This window comes from Pygocentrus nattereri, chromosome 2 (assembly GCF_015220715.1).
Source record: "Pygocentrus nattereri isolate fPygNat1 chromosome 2, fPygNat1.pri, whole genome shotgun sequence".
NCBI classification, from domain to species: Eukaryota; Metazoa; Chordata; class Actinopteri; order Characiformes; family Serrasalmidae; genus Pygocentrus; species Pygocentrus nattereri.
Genome location: NC_051212.1, coordinates 50,594,552 through 50,616,826, shown reverse-complemented (window position 1 = coordinate 50,616,826; position 22,275 = coordinate 50,594,552). Strand labels below are relative to the sequence as shown.

Sequence of the window (22,275 nt, the reverse complement as noted above, 5' to 3'; positions counted from 1 at the left end):
CAGTCTTAAATATCATTAAGAAATGGAACCTAAGGTGAGGTGCTAACGTCAAGAGAAGATTTGAAAGCTCAAGAAAAAACACTGCTCATAACTGTGCATGCAAAGCAAAACCCCCACATCACTGTGGTCTGGATTTTGCATGGGTTACTTAAGTCATGACTTAACTAGCAACAACTAACTAATGTGTATGTCGGCTTAGCATAAGAGTATGTTGAGATCTAATCTATGAATGAGCTGCCAATAAAGACTGTTTGCAAAGCATCGGAATGGGCATGGCAGCTTGCACTGATTTTTTCCATGGAAAAAATATCCACTACAGAAGAGAACGATGTGTATTCATTAAACAAAATGAAACAGAATGCTTGTTTCTCATTTCAATTTTTCTTTGCAACACCCACATATGCTGCTTTTTAAACAATGGTTTCTGGCTATTTAACAAAACACACTTGGTTTGACATTTCAGCAGCTGCAGAGCCTCACTGATCTGAAGTAATAGATGCTAGTTCCATAGTGAAGTTAAACCCATAAATCACAGCATATAGCATTTAGCATTTTTAGCGTAGTTAATCAAAAGTCATGTCTTAGTCTTTTTGTGCTTTCCATTGGTTTCCTCATCACTCACACCTGCATAAGGAGAGGTATAAATATGTAGTATGTACAAAGGTCAAGGTTAAAACAAACTGTTTTGATTTAGTAATGAGCTTAGTAAACACTTCTGTTCCAATTTGCCTAAACTTGAACTTGCACACAGTTTGTGCAACCAGCCCTAAGCTGAGCTAACAGTGAACATTGAACACTTTCTGGTTGTTTGATTTGCAGCTTGTAAAAGACATTTAATGTACGTTACGTAACAGACACTGACATATACTCACAAGCACTTCATAGACACCTGTACACCTACGTATCCATCAATAATCTAATCAGGCAATCATGTATAGTAGTGCAGTGCATAAAATCATAGCCAGAAATGTTGGTTGATTGTTACTGGTGCCGGAGGGGCTAGCTTGAGGTACGATTGCTGATCTACTGAGATTTTCACACAGAACAGTCTCTAGAATTTACTCAGAATAGTGCAATAAAGGTAGCGCTGTCGCTTCACAGCGAGGAGTGCCTGGGTTCGATTCCCCGGCCGGGCGGCCAGGGTCCTCTCTTTGTGGAGTTTGCATGTTCTCCCTGTGTCTGCGTGGGTTTCCTCCGGGTTCTCCGGGTTCCTCCCACAGTCCAAAGACATGCAGTCAGGCCAATTGGACGTGCTAAATTGCCCCTGGGTGTGAGTGACTGTCTGTGTCTGTCTGTCTGCCCTGCGATGGACTGGCGACCTGTCCAGTGTGTATCCTGCCTTCCGCCCGATGACTGCTGGGATAGGCTCCAGCATCCCCCCGCGACCCTTACGGAGAAGCGGCTTAGAAAATGGATGGATAGGTGGATAGTGCAATAAAGGAAAAAAAACATGCAGTAAGTGGCGGTTTTGCAGACAGACAAACCTTGTTGATGATAGAGGTCATTAGAGAGAGGTCAGACTGGGTTGAGCTGACAGAAAGGCTATGGTCACTCAGATAACCATTCTGTATATTTGCTGTGAGAAGAAAAGCATCTCAGAATGCACAACATATCAAACCTTGAGGTGGATGGGCTACAACAGCAGATCACATCCGGTTCCATTTCGGTCAGCCAAGAACAGAACAGAGGCTGCAGTGGGCACAGGCTCAGCAAAACTGGACAGTTGAAGACATAGCACTGTCTGATGAATCTTGTTTTCCTTCTGAGGTACATAGATGGTAGGGTTGGAATTTGGTGGTTGGATAGTGTAGTGGGTAACATCTCTGCCCTGTAGACTGGGGATCAATCCCCACCGTGGCAAACACCCTACACGATACCAGTAAGAGTCCTTGGGCAAGACTCCTAACACTACCTCCGCCTACCTGTGTAAAAATAATCAAATTGTAAGTCGCTCTGGATAAGAGCGTCAGCCAATTGCCATAAAGGTAAATTTGGTGCAAACTCCATGGACCTGACTTGCCTTATGTTAGTAGTCCAGGCTGGTGGAGGTGGTGTAATGGTGTGGGGAATGTTTTCTTAACATATTTTGAGCCCGGTAATACCAATCATAGCTTGAATGCCGCAGACTATTTGAATGTCATTGCTGACCTTTTGTATCTGCATCTACATAAGCTACACAAACAAATTCTGATTACCTGAGCATACCAGACAATTTTAGAAACATCATGCGGATAAAGTTAAAAACTGTAGCCTATGTGTTGATGTACATTTCATGTTACATATCCTGTAGCCTTTTGTCAGTGGTAACATTATGACCACAGTGCTGCCCTTGGCCAGATGTTTCAGGGTGGAGGACCACTCTAAGCCCAATGGTGAAACTAAAAACCCCAGCAACACTGCTGAACCTTGTCACATGAGCACCAGAGAATACCATGACCTCACCCCAAAAATATTTCATCAACAGCGGCCTTGTGGTCAGAAACTGACCACCAATTAATTGTGCATGACAACAAATGTGCCTGTAGTTCTTTTTTTTGCAAAAACTTTTTATTAGGAGAAAGTGAAAGTAAGCCCAATAATGTGCCTGTAGTTCTATATAGAGGAGCTGCAAAGGAAGTGGACATCTTAAAGTGGTCAGTGAATGGAAGAACAAGTGGACAGTAAGTCTTTGAGCAGCAAGAAAAGGGCTTAAAGATCACCTTCAGGGGAAGGACAAGGGTAGAAAAAACTGCCATCATATCTGACTGAGAAAACCTGGCAAATTTTCTCTTCTGGACCATCACAACTATATTTTTCTCTTTCTTGGTTTCTGGCAGCAGTATGTCAGAATTTGATTTACCGACTATGCCAAAAAATATTGAGATATTTTCTCAAAAATGTGAATTACTATGTCAAAATCATTACTTTTTTAAAAATATCTGGATTTAGCATTTAGTATTTCGTGTAAGTTTTTGCTTACTATGTCACAGTAAGAAGTTTTCGCAATGTCAAAATGATTACTTATTTTCTCATAATCTGGACTTCTCAAAATAATGACTTTTTAAAAAAAATGTTTACATTTGTTGAAATATTGACCTACTTTCTCATGTTTTTGGCTTACAATGCCAAAGTAATGATTTATTTTTTCAAAGAATATTTACTAACTATCCCAAAATATTTTCACAAAAATATGATCTACTATGTAAAAATAATTACTTATTTTCTAAATATCTGACCTTACTATCTTATTCTCTTTCTATTTGACTTATATTGTCACAGGTTTTGTAAAAAATGTTGACCTAATATTCTCAAGACAGCATCTTATTTTCTCAATATATTGACTTGCTATGCAAAATGATTAGGTATTTTCTGCAAAAATGACAAATATGTCTAAATGACTATGAGGTTTTTCCAAATAATTATTTATTGTCTTAATCTGGACTTAATCTCTGAAATAATTATGTAATTTCTCTAAAATGTGAAATGTTTTTTTAAATAATGTTTTTTTACTTTATATTGAGCTTAGTGTGTCAAAATAATGACTTATTTTCTTAAAATATTTACTATGCCAAAATAATGACTTATTTTCTCAACACGATAATGTACTATGCCAAAGTAATGATGCGTTTTTCAAAATGTTGACTTAGTTTCTTAAAATAATGACTGATTTTCTAAAATTTAGTTTTGGTTTCTTGAAATAAACAAAATCACAAAATAATTATATTATTTTTTTATGTTAAATAACTTGGTGAAAATGATTGAAATTAAAAAACTTATTGACTTACTGATAATGTCACAATATTAGTCATAGTAAATCAAAACACAGAGAAAATGAGAAATTTTTTGAGAAAGTTTTGGGATCCAAAGTCAAAACCATAAACAGAGAAAGAAAAAAAGGCAGGTTTTTTTCTCTTCACCTGGCGGGAAAGGGCCTTCATAAATAGGAAATTTACTGTACCAGGTTTTTTGAAGTACTCATAGACACACCTGCATCTCTCATTCCTCTTCTAAGCTGAGGATGATCAGGGTAGAGGGTTGCTGACAAGCTTTGCACCACAATGCTGTATACAGGGGTACTGTAATTGTAAGCTTGTTTTAGCTTTTTCTGGATCCTTTGCATATTTCAATAGAATTTTCCTCTTTCGGGCGGCACGGTGGCGTGGTGGGTAGCGCTGTCGCCTCACAGCGAGGAGGACCTGGGTTCGATTCCCCGGCCGGGTGACCGGGGTCCTCTCTGTGTGGAGTTTGCATGTTCTCCCTGTGCCTGCGTGGGTTTCCCCCGGGTTCTCCGGCTTCCTCCCACAGTCCAAAGACATGCAGTCAGGCCGATTGGATGTGCTAAATTGCCCCTGGGTGTGAGTGAGTGTCTGTGTCTGTCTGTCTGCCCTGCGATGGACTGGCGACCTGTCCAGGGTGTATCCTGCCTTCCGCCCGAAGACTGCTGGGATAGGCTCCAGCACCCCCCTGTGAACCTGACGGAGAAGTGGCTTAGAAAATGGATGGATGGATTTTCCTCTTTCAGCATTCCACCAATCCTTACTTAGGAGAGATGAGTAATCTGCTAATATGTTATTATAACTATAGATTTTGGTTTGTTTTTTCCTCAACGTGACACAGACTCAAGATAAATTGTTCAACAAGATCAGGTTTTCTGTAAACAACTTATCAAACCTTAAAAAACTAACTATCATGACACATTCTGTGTATTGTGGCAAAGTACTAAGAAATTACATTTTTAGCATATTTCCTCTAAATTCATTAGCAGTTTTTCTTTTTTTCTATATTATGCATCACTTCGAAAAGATGTGGTAGCCCATTTCAACCAGGTAGAGAAGAAAAAAAGTCATAAATTTACACTTGCAGCAGTTTTTCTAAATTTAGATGTCATCATCATCATCATCGTTAACCGCTTAGTCCAGATAGGGTCACAGTAGCAGTTGAGAGAGCAGAGAATCCCAGATGACCCTGTCTGCTGCAGCTTCCTCCAACTCATTCCTGTGGACCCCAGGCTGCTCCCAGGCCAACTTGGAGATATAATCCCTCCAGCAGGTCCTAGGATGACCCCGGGGTCTTGTCCCGGTAGGCCGTGCCTGGTACACCCCCAATGGGAGGCTGGCTCCTCTCAATGCGGAGGAATAGCAGCTCTACTCTGAGCTCCTCCTGGATGACCAAGCTCCTCACCGTATCAAATAGAATGTAGCCCGCCACCCTGCAAAAGTTCATTTCTGCCGCTTGTATTCGCAATCTCATTCTTTCTGTTATTACCCATAGCTCATGACCATAGGTGAGGGTCGGGATGTAGACCAACTGGTAAACAGAGAGCTTCACCTTATGGCTCAGCTCCCTCTTCACCACTACAGTCTGGTACAGTGACCACATTACTGCTGCCGCCTGTCCCAGCCTGTGGCCAATCTCACGATCCCTCTTCCTGTCACTCGTGAACAAGACCCCAAGATACTTTAGCTCCTCCACTTGGGGCAAGTCCTTTCCCCTTACCTGGAGTGGGCATGCCATCCTTTTCTGGGCTAAGACCATAGACTCGGAGGTGCTGATCCACATACCAACCGCTTTACACTCAGTTGCAAACCGCTCCAGTAAGCGCTGGAAGCATCCATATGATCCAGCCAAACTAACATCATCTGCAAATAGCAGACATGCCACCCTCTGGCCTCCATGCATAATGTCCTGACCCCAGCTATGCCCTGAGTCTCTCCTGATACTGTCCATGAATATTACGAACAGGAGTGGAGACAGGACACAACCCTGGCGGAGTCCAATGCTAAGACTGAAAGAGTCTGACTTAATGCCAAGTATACGAACACATCTCTCACTCCGGGAGTACAGAGATTGAATGGTAGTAGCCCCAGCACCACATACTCCTGGAGGACCTCCCACAAGATATCTTGGGGAACACGGTCATAAGCCATCTCCAAATCCACAAAATGCATGTAGATTGGGTTGGCAAACTTCTATTCCCCTCAGCAATCTGTGAGAGGGTGAAACGCTGGTCTATTATTCCACGGCCAGGACGGAATCCACATTGTCTCTCCTCAATCTGAAGTTCAACTATCGATTGAAGTCTCCTTTCCAGCACCTTGGCATAGATTTTCCCAGGGAGGCTGAGCAGTGTGTATACCCCGATAGTTGGCACACACCCTCCGGTCCCCTTTTTTAAAAATAGGGACCACCACTCCGGTCTGCCAGTCCAAGGGTACTGTTCCCAAGGTCCATGCAATTTTGCATAGATGTGTTAGCCATGACAGCCCCACAATATTCAGAGCCTTAAGCATCTCCGTATGAATCTCATCCACCCCGGTGCCTTGCCACTGAGGAGCTTACCAACTACCTCAGTGACCACTGATTCCACCAGGGAAATGGAGCTTGACACTCCAAAAGCCTCTAGCCCTGACTCCTGTGAGGGAGGCATGTTTAAGGAGTTCATCACAGTGCTCTTCCATCGACCAACAATATCCTCATTTGAAGTAAGAGTTTCTCCACCCTTGCCGAATACAGCTTGGCCGCAGCAACCCTGACCGCTCTTGAGTCACAGGACAGTTGTACAGAACCTCCTTGAGGACAAACAAAAGTCTTTTTCCATGGCTTCACCAAACTCCTCCAATGCCCTGGATTTTGCATCTGCCACCATTGTGGCTGCCACCTTTTTTGCCTGTTGGTACCAATCTGCTATGCCAGCAGTACTTTGGGCCATCCAGTCCCAAAAGGCAAAAATAGTAATCAAATTTCTTGGAATTTTGGCTATGTCTAAAAAATGGATACTTTTCTCAAAATATTGACTTATTATGTCTAAATGTTGACTTTATTTCCCAAAACGGTCACTTACTATCTCAAAATAATGATGTGTTTTGTTCTACTATATCAAAATAACTCATTGTCTTAACATTTTGACTAACCTACAATGTAAGAAATGACACATTTTCTCAAAATATTGACTTTCTATGTCTAAATAATGACTTATTTTCTTGAGAATTTAACTTGCCAATACTATAACGTAATTCCTCAAAAATGCTCCTCAAGAATAATGCCAAAATAATGACTTATTTTTCATCTTTCTATGTCAAAATAATGGTCAATTTTCTGAAAGATTTTTCTTACCATGTGGAATTTTCTCAATGCTTACTTATTATGTCATAACAGAGACCTCGTTTCTTGTCAATTTGATTTACCATGTCTAAATAATGAGTAATCGTCTTGAAAATGGAATTTATTATGCCAAAAGTATTATTAATTTTCTCAAATATCTCACTATGTTGAAATCGTGGCTTATGCTCTCAATTTTGACTTGTGTAAATAATGACTTTTTCTGAAATGTGTCAAAGTATTGACTTGTGTAACAAAATGTTTGTTAATTATCATGAAGTAATGATATTGTTGCTTAATTTTTTACATTAACATCTCATCATTTTAACATAACATTTTCCTCATAGGAAGATAGGAAGAGCCAGAAACAGAGAAAGGGGGCTTTTTTTAAACCTTACGGGGCTTTTCCATAAATAGGAAAACAACTTTATAGTGTTTTTTTAATACTCGCCCCCCCCCCCCCCCCCCCCCCCCCCTCCCCTCTCTCTCTCTCTCTCTCTCTCTCTCTCTCTCTCGGGCTGATATGATATGTTAGTAGGATGGTAGGCAGTGCTGGAGGATTGCCTGGGCATTAGTCGCTCCTCTTCGGCGTGAGGAGAGAGAGAGAGAGGGAGGGAGGGACAGAGAGAGAGAGCGGGATGATGGCTTCGAAGGAGAGCTCCGCGCCAGGCTTCCTGCCCGTCAGCCGCGAGATGACCGGTACTGTCCCTCTCTCAGTTTTCTGACCGCTGGGCGATGCGCGGTGCAGTTGTACAGTCCCTGTTGTGCTGCTTCTGTTTTTTCCCCAAACTTGATGCACTTTTGGAGAGAGAGGCGTGCGCGTTTTGCTCGAGGTGCCTCGTGAGGGGCTCGTGTACTAGCGCGCGCGTGATTGATCCTATTGAGAATCGGCGTGCTGATCACGGTCTCGCGGGGTTCGTCATCAAGCGTTGTTGTGTGTGAATGTGATTGCTTGATTGCATGTGTGTGTGTGTGTGTGTGTGTGTGTGTGTGTGTGTGTGTGTGTGTGTGTTACGCATGAGAGAGTGAGGGAGGCTCATTCCTTTGAAGTGTGTGTGTGTGTGTGTGTGTGTGTGTGTCTGGTCGCTCCACTGAGACACAAGTATAAAGCTTAAGTTGTCTTCTTTTTAGAATTTCCCGTTCCACCTTAAATGTTGCAGCAGTTACACTCTGGCGCCTGAGGCGTTGCAATCCCGAATGGAATTGCTGCATCATTTAAGGTGGAACGGGAAATTCGAAAAAGCAGGTTCTCTTCAGCTTTATACTTTATACTGTCTTGAAGGTGTAGCTGTTCTCATTAACATCACACTTTAGTAGGTTTCTTTAGTACACGGAATGGTTCTATTTAGAACCACAAGTTCTGCATTTGAAAGCTTAGATGGCTCTTTCCATGGTGAAATGGTTTGTGTTGTAGGCCAATACGTCTGAACAGTTATTCGGTTTTGTTGGAATCGCAGTTTGAAATTGGTGCAATTTTCTAATTTCAAAAACTGCCAGTGTTTATTACAGAATGCAGTGCAAGTTTTCACGGTGGAAATTCAACCATGGATCTTAAGGTGGAATTGCAATATTGGCCAGAAATGTCACAAATTGTATAAATAATCACTTAATTTCTCAATAATGTCACTTAATATGTGTAAATAAATGACTTTTTGTCATATTTCTGACTTACTATATTCAAATAATGACATTTCACTATCTTGTTTATTATGGCGACATAACATTCATCCCAAAAATCTAGAAATTTAATAACTCATTATTTTGACACACTATGTCAAAACCGTCCTCTTAGGAAGTCTTGAGATAAGTCAACATTTTGAGAAAATAGGTCCTTATTTCGACACACTAAGCCAATATTCTAAAAAATAAGATGTCATTTTTTTGAGGAATCAAAATTTTGAATTCTACTGCCATATAGATCCATTTACATGCTTAAAAGGGTTTTCATGGTGAAATGGTTGTTCAGACTGTGTTATTATTAATCATTATGATCATAATTATTAAAAATGAATCATTTTTATCAACATCAAAAACCTGCAATGCTTATTACAGAATATAGTGCATGTTTTAAGGGTGGAAAACTTCTAAGAAGCGGTATTCTTGAAAATATTACGTTCTTAACTGTTTTCTTTACCTTACAATAGTCTCACACTCGTCTTAGGCTGTAAGAGTTGACTAGCTGAGCGTCTAAACGTATCACAGATATCTCTGTTACTGTTACCTGTCCTCGTCCATCACCTCTAGTTCTTGTTTACTAAAATTTTTTGAATGTTCGGTTTGATGTTTTTCCTCAATTTTGCGGTCTTATGAGCGGATTAAACGAAATAATGGAAATAACAGCTAATACAGATTCAAGATGTATTTCATCAGTTGTGGTACGGAGTCAAATGCAACGTAGCCTACACAAGAAAACAATGAAGATTTCCTTTTAAAAATTGTAAGAAAGTAATTAAGATTATCTTAAAAGAATATTTGAGAATTTTTTTCAAGAAAAGAATTTTCCGTAACTCTTTTCCTTTGAATAATTCTAAGAACAAATGTTTTTCTTGAAAAAATGTTCTTTGAGTTTTTTACCCTTTGAGAGCCTCACACTTGTCTACAGTAAGCTGTAAGACTTGATGAGATAAGCATCTAAATGTATCTATGAAAGTGCCTAATTTTAGCCACTTCTGCCCATCTTTGTCTTTTGCTTTCTGCTGTGACCCCACAATTATCATGGTTTTAAATGAGGATGTTTTCCTATTGGCTGTTTCTTCCACCATCACCTCTATTTCTTGTTTGATAACATTTTTTAAAGGCCCTCCATTCTGCTGTCCTATGAGTGGACTAAACTAAAATAACGGCAATAACAGTTTCCTTAGGAATAATTAAGATTATCTTAAGAGAATTCTTGACAACTTCTTAAGTTTTTTTCCAGAATTGCTTTGAACAACATTCGTAGTGGTTTCGTCTTGGGTTAGAGTTGACAAGATAAGCATCTGCATTTGTCTATGAAAGTAGCTACACTTAGCTGCTGCTGCTGCCCTCATCTCTTGCTTTCCGCCGTTAAACTGTAATTACGGATTCAAATGAAGATTTTTGTCTTCTTCCACCATCACATCCAGTTCTTGCTTGCTAAAATGTTTTGAATGCATGGTTTTTATATATATTTTTTTTGGGATTGAAGTAAATAAAGTAGATAACAGTAATAGAAAAACGTATCTTGCATTGTTTATGGTAAACCGTAAAAATACAACAGAGCCTACATAAGAAAATCTCAATGTAATAATTAAAAATGATCCTACGAGAATTTATGAGAACTTGAGTTTTTTTGGTTTTTTTTGAGAACTTAGGTTGTTTTATGGGGAACTGCATTTAAGAACAATGGGCCTCATTCACCATTATCTTCCTAAGGTTGTTCTTAAATATGGTTTTGAGGAAGGTTCTACATCAGATTCATGACATGTTCTAAAATCGTGGAATTGGTAGCACCTTTGTGCTCTTGAGTGCTTAAATTCTGTTCTTACCTAAGAATAAATCCCAAATAAGAAAACATTGGTGAATGTCAGAATCTTCATTAAATCTGCTTAAGTTTTAAGATAAAATTTCTTCTTAAGACTGGTTGGTGAATGAGTCTCTTTCTTTTGAACTTTTTGTCTTAAGAACCTTCACAAGTGTTTTTTCCCCAAGAAAGCTTTACTAAATCTGGCCCCAGCTTCTCTTACATTTTCTACATAACACCCAAACCCATCAGGACAGGCGTTACCAACTTTGCTAGTATTAAATATACTTGAGCGCTTTTTTTTTAAAAACCATCAACAAAAAAAAGCAACATAATTTTATGTGTAGTGTGAATTTGAGTTGATTATGTTAAGCTAACTGGTAACCGAACACACTATAATGCATTATGGAGTCTGACTTAATGAGGTCATATACATTATAAAGCTTTTTAAAGTGTTAGGCATTTATACAGGTCGTACGAGGTGCTACATATGTAATATAATGGCTTATAAATGCATTTATAAAGCATTATGAATACAGCATTCATAAGAATTGTTACCAAGGGTTCTTCTATCGTCACAAGCGTGACATCGTAATGATAGTAGAACCACACACAACACGTTCTCCATCCATCTGAAGAACCATTTCGCCATGCAAAGAACCCTCTAAGCATGCAAATGGTTCTGTGTAGAGCTCAGGGTTCTTCCATTTAGAAAAGAGCCTTTGAAGAAGCATCTTATTTAAGATCTCACACGCACAAGATGACACATGCTCACACACACATACGCGGAGTGAACAATCTAATGCAGGCCGCTGGTGACACATGCCGTGAGCCCGTCGAGGCAGCGTGACAGTTTCAGTCTTAATCACTCTGACGCGCTTATTATCTTACTGTGGTAATTAATCTCCTTTACCAACACTGTGTTTACAATGCAGCGTCTCCCCTCGCGTTCTCTCTCTCTCTCTCTCTGCTCGTCTTTCCCTCTCTCTTTGTACTTCATCTCACCTCTACCCCTCTGATCTTTTGCATGCTTTTATTTCCCCATCTCCTTCCAGCGCTCTCTCTCAAATCAGCTAAATTCCTCAGCACTGGAGCAGTATATAGCCACAGGATACAAAGTGAGCAGTATACAGTAGCAACAGTAATCCAGAGTATACTTCACTCACACTCATCCCTACCTCCCTCCCTCTCTCTCTCTTTTTGGCTCAAATCCTTCTTTGTACTTCTACGCTTCTGATCTTTTGCCTGCCTGCCCGATCTTTCCTCACCCTTTCCCGCTCTCCTTCGGTTTCCTCCCTCTCAGCTTTATCGACACTGGAGTACAATATTGAGAACCAAAGAACGTGAATGGTTTAGTAACTCAGTAACTCTACTAATTACTCTCTGTCTCTCTTTTTTTTACTCATCTTTCCATCCCTCTTTAAACATCTGATCTTTTGCTTGCTTGTATCCTTCGCTCTCTTTCTAGCTCTCTCTCCATTCAGCTCAGTGGTTGGTTAGTGTAGTGGGTAACACCTCTGCCTTCTATGCTGTAGACTGGGGTTCAATCCCCACCTGGGCAAACACCCTACACTACACCAATAAGGGTCCTTGGGCAAGACTCCTAACACCGCCTTGGCCTACCTGTGTAAAATGATCCAATTGTAAGTCACTCTGGATAAGAGCATCAGCCAAATGCTGTAAATGTAATTAAAAGAGGCACAGCTTTCGCAAGTCATGGTGCTTTATTATCCAGCAGTTGTTGGCCACAGCCAATGCCGTACAATAGCAGAGTTTCCTTTCTCTGACAGCTTGTGAGAGCTGAGCTACCCAGCTCATGTCTCCTGTCTCACTGCTCATGCGCGCTGAGGGCCGCCTCGTGCGCCCACCCTCTAATCCAAAATGAACCCAGCGGTAAAACCCAGAACTAAAACTAACATGTAAACATTCCTCAAACACGCTGTGATATTAACACTGAAGCACAATTTTAGCGAAGTGGACAAAGTCAGTGGGATGTGCTTATTGACTAATTTTGATATTCACATATCCTTAAGTGGGTGTGGTGTTCGAGTGGTGTTGGAAACTGGGAAACTGGGAAATAATACAATTTTCCTACTTGTAAATTGCGCTCGATTGGCTGACAAAGTTGTATTTACAACTGGCAAATGATTCTAGATGATACGCGGTTTTACAAGATGTATCATATAAGACAACCTTTAACTTTTTACATATGTGAATGCTTAAAAACACTAAACTTGCAGAATAGGTAAAAAAAAAAAAAAAAAAAATATATATATATATATATATATATATATATATATATATAGATAGATATCTATGCCTGATGCCCTTCTGAATGATCTATGTGCTAACTCGTATCTATGAACAAGCACCCAAATGGAGTGAAATCGTATTTACTGGTTAACCATTTGGTATATACAACCTTCCGATGGGCACCCAAACGCAGCGAGAGTTCATGAATGGATGTACAGTTAACCCTAGGAAAGGAAAGACAATGTTCCAAAAATCAAAGAAAACCTTGTTAGTCTATTTTTTTAGGCAACAGCACTGGTGTTGCACAAAAATATAGCAGCACAAAGAGGAAAATCGGTAGGTTTTCATGCTGATTAATGGAGGCTGCCTGTTCAGATGAGCTAATGTGCCATTGGTAACAAGTGAGCCGATGAGGACTCTTGTCTTCTGCTGGTGTGCCGACATGTTATTGGTCAGAGAAATGTTCTCACTGTCTCTGGACCCAGCTAACATCAGCTAGCCTAGCCTAGCTCTGCCTTCTCAGCCACCTTCTTACCATTTATCAATGCATTCTTGGCAACGCACTTGTGTTTCAGAGTAGGAAAGTGTAGCATAAGATGCTTAAAGATGAGATCAACTGTTGCATTGCACCAAATTGTTGGACTGTATATTTCTCTCTCCTCCCAGATTGAAGTGTAATCGATACCTGAATAGCGATTTCTAGGGTTCCTCTGATACCGACAACGTCCTCGATCACAGTATCAGTATCAGCAAAGTAGAGAGCGATACCTCTAGCTCTAACTTAACGTAGAAATAGTGGAACTATTTCTTGGAAAAGCACAGGTAGCGAGTGATAGACCATTTGGAATTCCTTCTAAGGTATTAGTTTCACTGGTGTCCTACAAATAAGCCAGTTAACACAATGTACAAACAGAGCAAAACATGCTAACTATAGCCTCTTATCTGAATCTGAATGACTGAGCCAGGCTCGTTTCAGTAATCACTCTGTGTAGTTATAGTCTGGTGCTGATTGGAATGCACCATCCATGTTTCCTGGCATTAGAACAGTAATCTTTTATAGTGTCAATGTTTAAAGCTGAACATATTCAGGGTTTTTTTTTTTTCCACATTATCTGACCCCTACTCTGCTAATCTTTCACGACTGTGATCTGCTTTGTTCTTACTTGTGCATTCTCTTCATGCCAGGATAACTTCATTGGCAGGACTGTTATCAAGTACAATATTGCCAATGTGTAAAAAAGAGCTGTTTCATAATTTACCCGTTTTTTTGCTGAACCTATTTATTAATAATAGCAGAGAGGAGTCCTCAGGGCCTTCTAGGCCTGCACTGGTAACCTAATGATTTTTGGGATGTTTTCATTTTTAGTCATACTTGTATTTTAAACACTGCAAGTATTGTGGAACCACCCACTTATCTAATCTCAATATGTTGAGATGACCAACGCACAATTGACCAATCAGGATTTTTTTGTCTTTATAGCATATAGGTAGTTACAGCCAAGTGAGCTCGCCCATTGGTTAGGCCTTCAGGAGCTCAACGGAAGGCCTAACGTCAGATTAACCACTAGTATAATAAGGACACGGGACTCTATCAATCACTCATGTTTTGATTTCCTTCAGGTGGGGCATGTTTCATGAGAAAGATGTCATGCTAAGACTTCTGGAAGTCCTAGATACATCACTGACTGTGTAAAGCAAGCAGTAGTCTAGCCATGTTTGTTAGTAGCTAGAAATGAAAAACAGCAGCAGTTCTATGCCACTTCTATGCAATGTTAAATGTATGTTAATGTCTTTTTATGAGCTTCGAATGCTGAAAAAATGGGCATGCACACCCGTGTTAGCTTACTTCTAACATGTTATTAGAAATCACATAGGGGGGCACTAATAGAAGTTAGCATTGCAGTTGTTTTTCTTTGTTTGTTTTTTTTTGGCTGTGTTTTTGACATTTATAGTCCAAGCTGATGGTCTAGGTCTCATAGTCGTGGTTCACCGCTAAGTAACAGTAATAACCTCCTCTCTCTCTCTTTCTGCTTCTCTGATCTTTTGTTTGCTCCATTTTTCTTGTTCTCTCTTTTCTCTCTCTCTCTCTCTCTCTCTCTCTCTCTCTCTCTCTCTCTCTCTCTCTCAATTTGATTAATTTCAGTTCAAGACGCCTTTACAGGCATGACTGCTGCATAGCGTTTAGCAATATACTCCTTCTAGCTGAACAGCCTCTCCTTCTCTCTGTCCTTTAATGTTGTCTGAAGAAGTGCAGTGGACAGTGCAGTAATAGCTGAGGCTGTTAAGTGGCTCCATTAGACAATTGCCTATAGAGCAGAACCTCCTTATGACTGCTCATCTGCTCCCTAATCTCCCACTTATACCATCTCCGTCTCTCGGGTTCAAGTGCAGCACTGCTTTATTGACATGGAAGTTACAAGGCACATATTTGCAAAGCAGTTGATGGTAAAATTATAGCAGAAAGAATAAAGGCAGATAAAAGAAAAACAGCTGTTTACAATAGTATTAGTGATCAATAAAGGGTAAAAGAGTGAGGACAAGGCAGAGGAACTTATTAATAGAACATGTACCCTAGATTTCTACTGGTCCACTGGCCTCCTAGCATGAGTAAGGGGGCACAAATGTATGTGTGGAGGTGGAGCAGGAGGCAATGTCTAATCTGCAAATCAGCCCCATAAAATTAGCCAAGCAACATATTATCCTATAATAACCCCTAAACAAAGGAGGGTGACGTCTCTCAGATGAGTTTTTTTATTTGGCACAAACAGCGAAGCATCTGCTCTCACAGATGGAGGTAGGGGTGGGCAATATGATGATATTTCCTTGTAATTGTGATAAATAATGTCACAATACACTTTTCTGAGCATGTCATGAATCATCAGCACTTCAAGTACATTGACTAACGTACAATGTGAGCACAAGTAGGCCTGTTTAATTGGAGGTAGAGTTTTCCTGCTCAATTCTCACAACCAAATACCCCTTATTACAGTTGTCACCAACTCTCCTCCTGCAGAGTCTACTAACACGCTGCTCCCTCACCTTACCCTATGCTAATGCATCTGATCTAGCCAATCGAGGACTTCCGAGGGAGTTAATAAGCCAGGGCAGGTGTGGCAGATTGTAGTTGGGTATAGACAAATGAAAATTTTCCAGGGCTAGTGTTGCTGATCATTGCTATGTTACGAAAGGGGGGGCTACATTGCCATATTCATCGTTATCACGATAAATGTCAATGCAATGTGCTTTTCTAAGCCTATCATTATATAGGCTGGGGGGCTAAAGTACTCTGCCTGTAGAAGGTTGTACATGGGCACTTGAGGTTTATTCTTGTTTTCAAGCCACGTTTGACGTTTATAGCCTGGAGGCCTAGCTCTGGTAGTCATGGTCTAGTAATAATAGTGATCACCTCACCAGCTCTCCTTATTATTGCTGTATCTGTTTATATCTATATATGTTTGTATTCTCTGTTTCCTTCATCTTTGTACTTCGTCTGACTTCTGCTCCTCTGACCTTCTGCACATTCTTCTTTCTTACTCTCTCTCTTGCTCTTTATTGCTTGAATCATTTCAAGTCAAGACGGCTTTATGACTGGATCAAGCACTATATTGGCGATGCCCAACAGTTTCTAGTGGAACATATTTAATGACAGTAATTGTAGTAATTGATTTCTGAAGAAGTTAATAAGCCACAGAAGGTGTGGATGATTGTAGTTGGATGAGGACGAAGGAAAATCTTCAGGGCTGGGGTTGTTGACCACATGTAAGCATGGGCAATATGGCCATATTTATTCTTATTGCAAGAAGTTATACCATGATGCACTTTTCTAGGCCAGAGTTTCCCCTATCATTATATGTGCTGGGTGGCTAAGGTTAGCTTCCTATTTAGGGTTGTACATGGGTACTTGAGTAGTCAGAAAAGCATTCAAGGTGCCAGATCTATTTGGGTGCTCATTCTGCTTTAGTGCAGCATGAAGGATAAAATATAGAGACTAACAATTCAGTTAAACAGCTTTTATATTCTGACAGGACTGTAAAACGTTACTTTTGCTTGTATTTGTTACTGTTACTGATGTGATTGAAAAGGCAGTGACGGTGCAGCTATATTGCTATAGTCTAGCTGAGGTTACCTCAGTCCAGAAAAATTAACATGTTGGAGCACCATCCACTGAGGAGGATAGACCACCTGTCATCATCCAGTATTGTAACCTCAATTTCCCACTTTGTTCAAGTTTCAAACATATTGTTCTGGTAGCTGCTACATTTTATGCTATTAATGTTTTAAACCTCTTAAAAACAAAGGGCAAACCCCCAGCTGCATGTTCCTTTCCTGAAAATTCCTTTTTTTGGGCTGTTTATCATGTTTTTCCTTCCCTGTTGGTAACCAGATATCTCTTGTGGGCTTCAGATATCAAAGTTAGTCTGAATGTACAATACTTCCAGTCTTTCATTTGTTTTTGTGTGGTATGCACACATTGTTGTTGGAAATATAAATAGACAGAAAATTGTAAGTTTGTAAATTGTAAATCTGATCATTGCTATAGTAGTGCATCACAGGTGAGCTGACTTGTGCCAGAGGAGCAGCATCTAACTTCGTAACTTTAGTGTTCTAGTAAGTATATGTAAAATAGTCAAAAACATGCCCCATCTCAGCTTTTTGGAACATATTGCAGCCATTAAATTTAGAATAAGCACATACACTGTAATTAGTTGAGGTATTTAAGCAACAGTCATTGCCAACAGGTGTATAAAATCAAGCACATAACCATGCAACCTCCATAGACAAACAGTGGCAATAGAATAAGTCATACTGAAGAGCTCAGTGACTTTAAGTGTAGCACTGTCATAGAATACTACATTTTCCACCAGATAGCCATGATGTTTCTACCATGCTAGATCTGCGCTTGTTAACTGTAAGTGCTATTATTTTGGAATAGAAGCATCTAGGAGGAACAAAAGCTCAGCCCAGGGTTTCCTTGTCAGTAAACAGTAACACCAACAGTAAAGTTTGGTGGAGGAGGGATAATGGGCATCGGCTGTTTTTCAGGGTTTGGGTCCATTAGCTCCAGTGAAGGGTAATGTTAATGCTACAGCTTACATAGACAATTCACACAATTGTATACCTCCAACTTTGTGGCAGCAGTTTGGGGAAGGCCTTTCCTTGTTTCAGTGCCTGACCTCACAAATGCTCTTTTGAGTGGGCACAAATTCCCATAAACATGCTGCAAAATGTTGTGAAAAGCCTTTAGAGAAGAGTAGAGACTATTATACCTGCAAACGGAGGGCCAATTCCAAATTAATGCCCATGGTTGTGAAATGGGACGTCTCAAACAAGGCCATATGGGTGTCAGGTGTCCACTTATTTTGGCCATATTGTGTATATACAAACATCAACAAAGTTAATTTGTTTAAACATTACCTGTTACTAAAACAACGTTTTAGTAACAGGTAATAAACTGATGCTTTCCCTCACTAGGCGCCCCTTTTCTTATAATAAGATGCCATAAATTCTGCTGCTTGTGTAAGCAGCTCATTCTGTTTTTCCCCAAGACACAGAGCGTGTTCCTCTCTTTCTTTATTACTGTATTCTAAAAACTCCAGAGATATTTTCTTATAGAATGTATTTGTAATTGAGTCATACATGGCCAAAGCTGTTAGCAAGTGCTTCTCTCTCTCTCTCTCTCTCTCTCTCTCTCTCTCTCTCTCTCTCTCTCTCTCTCTCTCTATCTCCCTCTCTCACGCGAACATATGCTTGGCCTCGGCCTTCTAGTGTCTGAAGGAGCGTTTGGGGTTTAAGCGATTGGGTTTTACAGAGATTAACGTTGATTACAGATGCATTAACTCTCTGTTTGTGTTACCCTACTTATCTGCCTCTCTCTCTCTCCTTCGTTTTGCCTCTCTTGAGCCTCTCTCTCACTCCCCCACCCAGCCAGTGCAGATCCTTCCCTGTGAGGCAGCGCTATCCTCATTTCAGAACTGTGATTAAAACAGAGCAATGAAAGTGAAGCACAAGTTTTGTTTTTTTTTACCCCCTCAACTTATCAAGGACAGCATAAAATGCAGAAGCTCGGTTTCAAGCGTTGTGAATCGTGTCATCTATTGCTCTGCAGTTGCACCTTTTCATTCGAGGAAGATATAAGAGACTTACACCGACGCACACTGTAACAATGAAATGTGTGGGAGTGCGTTAAACGCGCAGGCCGGGTTTATTTATAGCAAGATGTAGTATAAAGTCCAGAGATGGAGCAAGACAGTATATATGCATATATATCCATTAAAATCACTTTTCTCTCTTCAACAGAAAGCATCAGAAGAGTTATTGACAAGCCGTCCATCAAGCTGGCGCGAGCAGTGAAGGTAGAAAACAAGAATGGCAAATCAGAAGACAGGATTTTGGTAGGTCAATAACAATAATTACTGCTGTTTATCAATTCAGGCCCTATAGTATTACACTATACTCTACTGTACTTCACTATCTGCTGCTTAGACTTGGATGTAAGCACGGGTGGACCAATGCACAAGGTCCCCAGGGTTCCCAGGCTTAAGGGAACCCAGCAGGCACAAACATGGATTGCAACAAAATTCGAGTGCAACCCGAAAAATGCCAAGCTATTAAAATTACACTACAATCTCGATTCCAAAAAAGATGAGATTGTATGTGAAAAGCCAGTAAAACAGAAAGCAGTGGTTAGTAACTTCTGTTAGACCTGTATTACACTGAAAACACAATATTTGATGTTTTACCGTGTCGCTTTTTTGTAAATAAATGCTCACTGCAAATTTGATGGCTAATATTTTGCACTGTATAATGCACCACACGTTCAATAGGAGATAGGCAGGGCAGTCTAGCACCTGCACTCACTGATTACAAGTTACCCACTTATATCCTCTCATACTCTGACAGACTCTGGCTTTTGATCTTTACACTGGTAACAATCTGGATGGTCCTTTAATTCTTTGGTGCAGAGACAACAACATCCATACACAGCTTCCATTATTTCCATAAACATTCAAAAATGTTGACTTCTCAGGCTACAGTACATGTTTTCACTCTGCATCAGTCGATTTTAGATGAACTTGAGCCCAGAGAAGTCAGCGGTGTTTTTGGATGTTATTGAGACATGGATTCTGCTGTGCATGTATATACACTATATTGCCAAAAGTATTTGCTTGTCTGTCTTCACACGCATATGAACTTAAGTGATATTCCATTCTCAATCCATAGGGTTTAATATGATGTTGGCCCACCCTTTGCAGCTATAACAGCTTCAACTCTTCTGGGAAAGCTTTCCACAAAGTTTAGGAATGTGTTAATGGGAATTTTTGAAGCGCATTTGTGAGGTCAGACACTGATGTTCTATCGGGTTGAGGTCAGGACTCTGTGTAGGCCAGTCAAGTTCTTCCACACCAAACTAGCTCATGCGTGTCTATGTGGACCTTGCTTTGTGCTCTGGTGCACAGTCATGTTGGAACAGGAAGGGGCCATTCCCAAACTGTTCCCACAAAGTTGGGATTGTCCAAAATCTGCTGAAGCATTAGGAGTTCTTTTCACGGGAACTAACGGTCTAAGTTCAACAACCCCACACCATAATCCCCCCTCCACCAAATTTACACTTAGCGCAATGCAGTCAGACAAGCACTGCATTCAATGCTTTGCATTGTGCTTGGTGATGTAAGGCTTGGATGCAGCTGCTCAGCCATGGAAACCCATTCCATGAAGCTCTCTACGCTGTTCTTGAGCTGATCTGAAGGCCACATGAAGTTTGGAGGTCTGTAGCAATTGATCTTTGCTCACTATGCACCTCAGCATCCTCTGACCCCGCTCTGTTATTTTACGTGGCCTAACACTAACATGGCTGAGTTGCTGTCGTTCCCAATCGCTTCCACTTTGTTATAATCCCACTGACAGTGGACTGTGAAATATTTAGTAGTGAGGAAATTTCATGACTGGACTTGTCGCACATGTGGCATCCTGTCATGGTACCACGTTGGAACCACTGAGCTCCTGAGACCCATCCTTTCACTAATGTTTGTAGAAGCAGTCTGCAGGCCTAGGTGCTTGGTTTTATGTGGCCATGGAAGTGATTGGAACACCTGAATTCAGTGATTTGGATGGGTGAGTGAATACTTTTGGCAATATAGTGTAATGCATATAAGCTTGAATTCGTGGATTTCAGTGACAGACAGTGTTTATTGACAATGATTTGTCAAAGCATTCGTTGCTCATGCAGTGCTGTCCATCACAGAAGCACGGCAGTTTTTAATGCAGTGCTGTCTGAGCGGTTGAATATCACATTCTTTGAGTTCTTGTTTTTGACCTTGCTTTTAAGCACTGAGATTGTTTCAGATTCTCGGAATCCTTTGATAATATTATGCGCTATAGATGGGGAAATGTCTAAAATCTTTGCTCACTTGTTGAGGAAAATCGTTCCTAAACAGTTGGGCGGTTTGCTGATGCATTTTTTGGCAAAGTGGCGAGCCTCGACCCAACTTCATAAACGTCTAGGCCTTTCCTGGGTGTTCCTTATAGCCAAGCATAATTGCATCACCTCTTTCAAAACTTTCTTTTGAATATTTTAAAAAGTTGTCCCAACCTTTTTGGAATGTATTGCAGTTGCAATTCACAATAAACAATAGGTTGATGATATAAACCACTACATGGCTCTTCTTTGTACTGTTGTGGTTTACGGACCGACCAAAGTGGCTTTACGAATCACTACTCTCCATTTTGATTCACATTTTATCTACTGGCCTCATTTTTTTGGAATTGTGTTTGTACTATATGGGCTCTTTAAATGATGTTTACCATTTCTTTCTAAATAAAATCCAAAGGAAGTAACGACTATTGAGATCCAGTGAAGCAGTCTCATTCAGTTCCAGAGAAGTAATTGCCGTTTTGTATTAGATTTTGTAGTAGCTGCTGTCGATAACAAAACCGTGAACGTGTTGGAGTTGAGCGTGTCTGAGGTAAACGAGTGGAGCTTTCCCTTGTGGGCTGGTTGTGTGTTGAGGCCGGTTGTTTACTTGTTTTCCAATGCGCCTTCGGTCAGCAGGATCAATGATAAAAGCAATTTTGCTGGGTGCGATGTAAAGTGCTACACACGCGCACATTCACAGCATGGCGGAAATCGTTGGACCCCCTGCTGAGTCGTGAGGATTGAATCTGTGGTTGTCGCTGTGGAGATGGTGACCGGGCAGAGTCTGCAGGGTGGGGTGGAGTGTGTTTGTTTGTGTGTGTGTGTGTGTGTGTGTGTGTGTGAGTAGCTTTGAGGCCACAGATACATCAGCCAGACAAAAAAGGCCAACAGTGGAGCCATAAAGGCTCAGTTAATCATCTGCATCAGTTTCTGATTATGCATGCACAGAGAAGTAGGAGAAAGGATGGTGCAAGTGGTGATGCAACATGCTACTTTCCTACTAAATTTCAACTGTTGCTGAGGATAAACACAGAGAGAAACCCACCTCACA

At 40.6% G+C, this 22,275-nt stretch overlaps 1 protein-coding gene across 2 annotated transcripts in view; it reads left to right on the top strand.

Annotated features, from left to right (window-relative positions):
- Positions 1 to 7,640: 7,640 nt before the first annotated feature.
- Positions 7,641 to 22,275, top strand: part of carmil3 (capping protein regulator and myosin 1 linker 3) — a 137,492-nt gene continuing 122,857 nt past the window's right edge. The window contains exons 1-2 of one of the 2 annotated variants that reach the window (XM_037534266.1): positions 7,641 to 7,776; positions 19,109 to 19,203. In XM_037534266.1, coding sequence (XP_037390163.1) covers positions 7,716 to 7,776; positions 19,109 to 19,203 — 156 coding nt within the window. In that variant the 5' untranslated portion in view covers positions 7,641 to 7,715. The remainder of the gene's footprint in view (positions 7,777 to 19,108; positions 19,204 to 22,275) is intronic. The other variant, XM_037534274.1, reaches the window with a different exon arrangement.